This window comes from Rana temporaria, chromosome 3 (assembly GCF_905171775.1).
Source record: "Rana temporaria chromosome 3, aRanTem1.1, whole genome shotgun sequence".
Lineage (NCBI taxonomy): Eukaryota > Metazoa > Chordata > Amphibia > Anura > Ranidae > Rana > Rana temporaria.
The window spans coordinates 477,137,518-477,145,849 of NC_053491.1; the positions used below are offsets into that span (position 1 = coordinate 477,137,518).

Genomic DNA, 8,332 nt, shown 5'->3' on the forward strand with positions numbered 1-8,332 from the left:
GTACTGTATGTGTTATGTACTTATTGAATTTGCCAATGTGCTCCACCCCAAGTGTTGCGACACTCGCAGGGAACAGAGCCTGACACAGTAATGCCGCGTCCACACGATCGGTCCATCCGATGAGAACGGACCGATGGACCGTTTTCATTGGTTAACCAATGAAGCTGACTGATGGTCCGTCGCGCCTACATACCATCGGTTAAAAAAACGATCGTGTCAGAACGCAGTGACGTAAAACACGACGTGCTGAAAAAAATGAAGTTCAATGCTTCCAAGCATGCGTCGACTTGATTCTGAGCATGCGTGGATTTTTAACCGATGGTTGTGCCTACTAACGATCGTTTTTTTCCCATCAGTTAGGAATCCATCGGTTAAATTTAAAACAAGTTGGCTTTTTTTTAACTGATGGTTAAATAACCGATGGCGCCCCCACACGATCGGTTTGGACCGATGAAAACGGTCTATCAGACCATTCTCATCGGATGGACCGATCGTGTGTACGCGACATTATACATTGGGTGTAGGACACAGCCTGCAGACACAGACGAGGGACATTGAAGGATCCTGATGACAAGGTAACTAACTTGGACCAGGATTCTGCAATGCAATCCCGAGTGTGACTCGGGGGTTACTGCTAATGGTAATGAAATTTAACCCCGAGCCACACTCTGGAATACCACCAGGAGGGTTAAAGTTGGTGGTTTTGAACTAAAATTCTAAATGAAATTAGGTGGGAGGAGCAAAAAGTGAACACGTGCTGTAGTTTATCTTATAGTCCTTGCCAGAGGTGAAAAGGTGAGGGTTAGACTGAGAAGTTTCCTCCTATGAGAAGACAAATGTTCTATGAAATGTAATGACCCATACACAAACATAACACAGTGGATCCCTGTATGAGTTAAGTTAATAGTATTTCACACACATAGGGAATCAAATGGAGAAAGCAGTTTACTAAAGAGCTCAACATTAATAAGGTTCAGAAGCCTAATGCCCCGTACACACCATCACTTTATGTGATGAAAAAAAATGACGTTTTTAAAAACGTCACTTTAATTGACCGTGTGTGGGGGAAAACGTTGTTTTATGTCTTCTAAAAAATGACCAAAAAAAATTGAAGCATGCTTCAATTTTATGTGTCGTTTTTCAAAACGTCAACTTTTACTTCACAGAAATTGACCGTGTGTAGTAAAAAACGTCGTTTAAAACAATGTTTTTTCACCCGCGCATGCCCAGAAGCTACTTATGAAGCGAGCTTCAATGGAAAAAGTGGTGAGAACGTAACCTCGCTTTGCTAGAACATTGTGAGAAAAACGATGGTGTGTAGGCAACTTCGTCTTTGAAAATTGAAGTTTCAAAAACGTCATTTTTTACTTCACAGAAAATGTCGTTTTTTTTCATCACATAAAGTGATGGTGTGTACGGGGCATTAGGACATACCATACAAAAAGAAGACTGTTGAGTTTTGAATGTCAATAGCAGTGACTGACAAATGAAAGGGATATTGCTAAGAAGGTTCCAGTAAGGAGTTTTAAATAAAACGTAGATAAAAACACAGAGATCAAGAAATCTCTAGTGATCATAATACAGAGTAAATATTTACAAAAATGGATTTAGGCAATACAGTGGGGGATGGGAACCAGGGAAAGAGGATTGGTTGAACTACTGAAATTTGAAAGAAAAACTCATTGACAAGTAAAATAAAATGCGGTATCTACCATTTTCTCTTCTTTGATTCTCCGATTTTTTTTTTTAATTTTAGGTCAAAAAACACTAAACATATAAGGGGTACCCATCCTCCCTATTACATCTTCATAATGTATTAATAATTTGAATACAATTAGGTAGACTTGGCATTAGAGCGATGAATACTCACACGCTCTCAAAACAGTGCAAGTACCTAACATTTTAATACCAAATCTACCTCATTGTATCCAAATCATAATAACATGTAGGGAAGAGCAGTACCCCCTTTTAAATGTAGTGGATTGGACCTAAAATTTTTAATAAAAAAGTTGGGTGTAACAAAAAGTGAAGACATCCTGTAGTTTTTCTCATGGTCCTTGCAAGAGGTGAAAGAGGTGAGGGTAAAGCCTCGCACACACGATCAGTCCATCCGATGAGAACGGTCTGAAGGACCGTTGACATAGGTTAACCGATGAAGTTAACTGAAGGTCCTTCATGCCTACACACCATCGGTTAAAAAAACGATCGTGTCAGAACGCGGTGACGTAAAACACAACGACGTGCTGAAAAAAATGAAGTTCAAAGCTTCCAAGCATGCGTCGACTTGATTCTGAGCATACGTGGATTTTTAACCGATGGTTGTGCCTACTAACGATCGTTTTTTTCCCATTGGTTAGGAATCCATCGGTTAAATTTAAAGCAAGTTGGCTTTTTTTAAACGATGGTTAAATAACCTATGGGGCCCACACACGATCGGTTTTGACCAATGAAAACGGTCCATCAGACCGTTATCCTCTGGTTAACCGATCGTGTGTACAAGGCCTTAGACTGTGTAGTTTCCTCCAATCTGAGAAGAAAATTGTTGTTTGCTATACAATGACCTATACACAGACAAGAGTCAAGTTAATAGTATTTTGCACATCTAGAAAATCAAACGAAGAACACAGTTTACTAAAGAGCTGAACCGAAATAATGTTCATAAGCCTAAAGCCTAGTACATGCCACTAGTATTTTTTCATTCAACCTGAAAAAAACATACAGCTCAGGTTGGAGCTGCTGTACTTTCAATCCAATGCTAGTAGAGTGATCTCCCCTGCTGTGCTATTGTGCTCTGACAGGCAAATGCCCCCCCCTGCCAAAACACTCCATTCAGCGCTCTCAGCCATTGTATAAAAACCAAGGCCCGGATTCAGAAAGGAGATACGACGGCGTATCTCCGGCTACGCCGTCGTATCTTTGAGTGTACAGGGTTGTAACTATGCGACTGATTCATAGAATCAGTTACGCATAGATTTCCCTAAGATCCGACCGGCGTAAGTGTCTTACACCGTCGTATCTTAGGCTGCATATTTACGCTGGCCGATAGGTGGCGCTTCCGTATATTTTCGCGATGAATATGCTAATTAGGTAGATACGCCGATTCTGAAACGTACGTCCACCCGGTGCATTTTTTTACGTCGTTTACGTTAGGCCTTTTTTGGCGTAAACGTACCCCTGCTATATGAGGCGTAGCCAATGTTAAGTATGGACGTCATTCCCGCATCGAGTTTTGAAAATTTTACGTCGTTTGCGTAATTTGTTCGCAAATAGGGCTGTACGTAAGTTACGTTCACATCTAAAGCAATGACGACTTGCAGCGTAACTTCAAACATGCGCACTGGGATTTTTTCACGAACGGCGCATGCGCCATTCGTAAAATACGTCAAATACGTGGGGTCACAGTGAATTTTAATAAAACACGCCCACATCATCCCCATTTGAATTAAGCGGGCTTACGCCGACACACATACGTTACGCCGCCATAACTAAGGGCGCAAGTTCTTTCCGCAAAAGGAACTTGCGCCCTAAGTTACGGTGGCATACCGTATCTGAGATACGTTACGCCGCGCCGAAATATACTCCAATGTATCTGAATCCGGACCCAAATGTGTTACGACGCCAATTCTAATTATAATGAACCCAATATTGTTCCAAAAAACAAACAAAGTTCTGTAAACTCGAACCCCATGTGGGAAAACCCACTGTAAATGAATAAACCAATGTGTATTGTTAAATAACAGACTTATAAGGTGTCTGGAAAAAAAATATATGAAAAAAATGTATAAAAAAAAAATCAGTTAAAAAATAGTTGAATTCAAATAAAACGTCCAATAGTCGTGGTGCTCCTTATTGTGAATAAATAAATCGGTTGGTAAATCTTCCACCAATACGTGCCACCGCCACTACCTTATGAAATAAACACTCACCAAACCTAGATATATAGATCGCCTCTAATAATAAGGTAGATCTCTCCTCTCCTTACAGCCAACACGTAATCCTCCTCCTCCCACGCAATCATAAGGGTTGTGGTGGTACCTTAATTATTCTAAGACAAGGGGATGATCATAGTGCAGTTATTATTAGAGGCAATCTATATATGTAGGTTTGGTGAGTGTTCATTTCAGAAGTTGGTGGCGGTGGCACGTTTTGGTGGAAGATTTACCAACATATTTATTTATTCACAATAAGGAGCACCACGACTATTGGACTTTTTATTTGAATTCAACAATTTTTTAACTGAAATTTGATTGTTTTTTATAAAAAAAAAAAGATATATATATATATTTTTTTTGCAGACACCTTATAAGTTTGTTATTTAACATTACACATTGGTTTATTCATTTACAGTGGGTTTTCCCACATGGGGTTCGAGTTTACAGCACTTTGGAACAATATTGGGTTCATTAGAATTAGAATTGGCGCAATAACACATTTGTTTTTTATATTTTCCACACTTCTTATTTGAGGGGTGCACAGTACTGCAGCAGATTTTTAGTTTATAACGGTATTTCTTTTTGCGCCGATGACACATTACATATTTCTGCTCTCAGCCATTGGCTGAGAGCGCTGATTGGGAGCTGGTCAACTGCTGGTTTTCAAGCAGGATGGAAGGCTTCTGTTGGACCATCTGTCATATACAAGGGCCAAATGTCGTCTGTTTTTTATTGAACCAGCTGATGAACCTTGTGTTGGACTGGCTGCCATACACATGGGCCAAATATCACCCCATGTGTACTAGGCTTAAGGACGATACACACAGAAAGGAGACTGTTGAGTTTTTAATGTCATTGGCAGTGTCTGGCAAGTAAAAAGGGATACTCAACAGAATCCATCAAGAAACTTGGTAGGAGAGCTTTTTTGCCGAGAAAACCGGTCGTGTGTACATTTTTCATCGAGGAAATCGTTGAGGAACTCGACGAGGAAAAAAGAGAACAAGTTCTCTTTTTCCCCGACGGGAGTCTCAATTACCTCGTCGTGTTCCTCGTGGGGCTGGTTTTCGACGAGAAACACAATGGTGTGTATGCTAAGAAACCCTTGCATGCTCAGAATAAAGTATGAGACGGGAGTAAAAGTAGCATTTGTAATGGAGATAACACATTTGTCACGCTGTAACAGACTGAAAAGTGCAAATCGTCTCCAACCAAACCTTTACTTAACACGCAGTAACATGAGATTAGCAAAAGCAGCCCCAAGGGTTGTGCCAGTGGAATCGAAACTTCCGCTGCCATTGTATGTGTTGTACGTCACCGCGTTTCAGAACGAGGAGATTTTGTTTTGACAGTGTGTACGCAAAGCAAGCTTGTCGAGTTCCTTGACAAGCCTAACAAGGAACTCGTCGAGGAAAACAATGTGTCTTTTCCAACGAGTTTCTCGGTCGTGTGTACGAGGCCTAGATCAAGAAATCTCTAGAGGTCATAAAGCGGAAATTATAACAAAAATGAAACACAGTTTATTTAGGAACTTAAGTTGGGAAATTTAACTCAATTTATTATAAAGCATTGCGTCAGTACGGTAGAAGTAACATTTTTGGAGACTAGTGCACACCAAGTTCTCTACAAGTTTAAACAGATATATCATAATAATTTAACTTTTACCAAAGGTTTTGAAAAAAACGCCTTTTGTTAATATACAGCATCTTTAAACTGTCCTTGATCTCTTTATTCCTCAAGCTGTATATGAAAGGGTTTACAAAGGGAGTAAACACTGTATACAACAAGGACATTATCTTACTGGTCATTTGTGATTGTCCTTTCTTTGGAATCAGATATGCAGAAATTAGGGTTCCATAAAATATAAACACAACAGTGAGATGGGAGCTACAAGTGGAAAAGGATTTCAGTCTTCCAGAAAAGGAGGACATCTTTAATATTGTTAAAACAATATAAGTATATGAAACCACTATCACTAGGAAGGGCAATATTAGCACAGGGAAGGACAACAAGGTGGCTTCTATTTGAATTTTGGATGTATCTGAGGAAGAAAGTTCCACAAGAGCATTGAAATCACAAAATAAATAGTCAATAACATTCGATCCACAGAATTCTAGTTGACTTATGCTGAGTGTTGGTATTAATGCCATAGAACAGCTGAAAATCCAGGATGCAAGAACTAGTTTAATGCAAAGTGATTGTTTCATAATGGAGGTATAATGCAGAGGAGAGCAGATGGCTAGATAGCGGTCATAGGACATCACTGTCAGAAGGAAACATTCAAATGCTTCTATTGTGCTAAAGACATAAAACTGAGTGATGCAACCAGAAAAGGATATGGAGGTCCTCTCATGTAGAGCAATATTTAACATGTTAGGAGAAATATCTGTGGTCAGCATGATGTCAGATATAGAGAGTTGGGAGAGGAAGAAGTACATGGGGGAATGAAGGGTCTTGCTGTAATATACCAACATGACGATCAAAAAGTTTCCACATATTGTCACAATGTATATAATAAGGACCAAGGTGAAGAGCAGCAGATTTAATATGGCCATGTTGTTAAATCCCAAAAGGAAGAATGTGGTGACATTACCTTTATGTGTGGTCTGTGTGGAAGCAGAAAAGGTTTATATAACCTTTTATGTATTAACCATAGCAGCAAAAATATATGTTGACTTTGCAAAATGATCGATAGCAAATACGATGAACCTGTGACTTTATATACAATTTGGGAAATGGGTAATTAAAAAAAAAAGAACATAATTTGTTTTCTACCACATATATGGTTGATTGAAGTGACCTTGGCTTCATCTTATTTAACCACTTAAAGGGTTGTAAAGGTTTGTTTTTTATTTTCTAAATAGGTTCCTTTACCCTAGTGCATTGTTGGTTCACTTACATTTTCCTTTCTTTCAAAGAAAAAAAAAAACATATAGAAGGGAAATCGAAAGAAAAAGGTAAGTGAACCAACAATGCACTAGCTTAAAGGAACCTATTTAGAAAAAAAAACAAAAAAACTTTACAACCCCTTTAAGGACCAAGCCTCTTTTTCAGATGTGTTGTTTACAAGTTAAAAAAAATATATTTTTGCTCGAAAATTGCTTAGAACCCCAAACATTATATATTTTGTTATAACACCCTAGAGAATAAAATGGTGATCATTGCAATAATTTTTGTCACACCGTATGTGCGCAGCACTTTTTGGGGAAACAATACACTTTTTTGAATTAAAAAATAAGACAACAGAAAATTTAGCCCATTTTTTTTTATATTGTGAAAGATAATGTTACGCCGAGTAAATTGATACCCAACATGTCACATTAACATGTCAATTAACACACTCTTAGGCCGCCAAATAGAGGAGATATCAAAACAAATTAAAAGATTAATTACTTTCATATTTATTGCAGCTAGAATTACTATTGCTCAATCCTGGAAGTCCCCCATCATTCCATTTTACTTGTTGAACACCAAGCTGTCTTGGATAATGGTTAATGAACGCTTATCTGCCCTTAAAAACGATAAGCTAAACTGGTTTAATACAGTCTGGGAACCCTGGATCAATTATATTTCTGCTTAAAATTGAGTTCTTATTTAAAAAAAATCCTCTTCTGTATAGGAGAATACCCTTCCCACCCCCCCCCCCTTTTTTTACATTTCTCTCCCTTTTTCTTTTAATTTATTTTGTTTGTTTATTTAATTGTTTCTTTATTTTCACTTTAGAATAATACACATTATTACCAAATTTGTCCTTTAGACCATATAAAGAGTTAATGCTATATCCTTAGTCTAAGTTATAACCTAATGTGACGACTTCATGATACAACCAAAAAAATGTAAAGTATATAAAAAAGTATTTTATTCTGTCATAATATCAAATATATTGTATTGTATCTTTATATATATGAGATTTTTATAAAAACATTGTAAAACGATACCCAACATGTCACACTTCAAAATTCCGCTCATGAAATGGAGACAAACTTCAACCCTTAAAAATCTCCATAAGCGACATTTAATTTTTTTTACAGGTTGCATCTTTTGAGTTACAGAGAAGGTTAGAACGATCACAGCGATACCTCACATGCGTGGTTTGAACACCTTTTTCATATGCAGGTGCTGCTCACGTATGAGTTTGCTTCTGCGCGCAAGCTTGTCAGTCAGGACAAGGGCACTTTAAATGAATTTTATTTTTTTCTTATTTATTTTACTTATTTTTACACAGTTTGAAAAAAAAAATTGTCACTTTTATTCCTATTACAAGGAATGTAAACATCCCTTGTAATAGAAAAAAGCATGACAGGTCCTCTTAAATATGAGATCTGGTGTCAAAAAGACCTCAGATCTCATATTTACACTAAAATGCAAAAAAAAATTAAATTGTAATTTGAAAAAATTACAAA

At 37.7% G+C, this 8,332-nt stretch overlaps 1 protein-coding gene across 1 annotated transcript; it reads right to left on the bottom strand.

Annotated features, from left to right (window-relative positions):
* Positions 1–5,499: 5,499 nt before the first annotated feature.
* Positions 5,500–6,529, bottom strand: LOC120931003 (olfactory receptor 1J4-like). The gene has a single exon (XM_040342132.1). It carries the CDS (start codon positions 6,482–6,484, stop codon positions 5,591–5,593), a length of 894 nt encoding a protein of 297 aa, XP_040198066.1. The 5' UTR covers positions 6,485–6,529; the 3' UTR covers positions 5,500–5,590.
* Between the last annotated feature and the right edge of the window lie 1,803 nt (positions 6,530–8,332).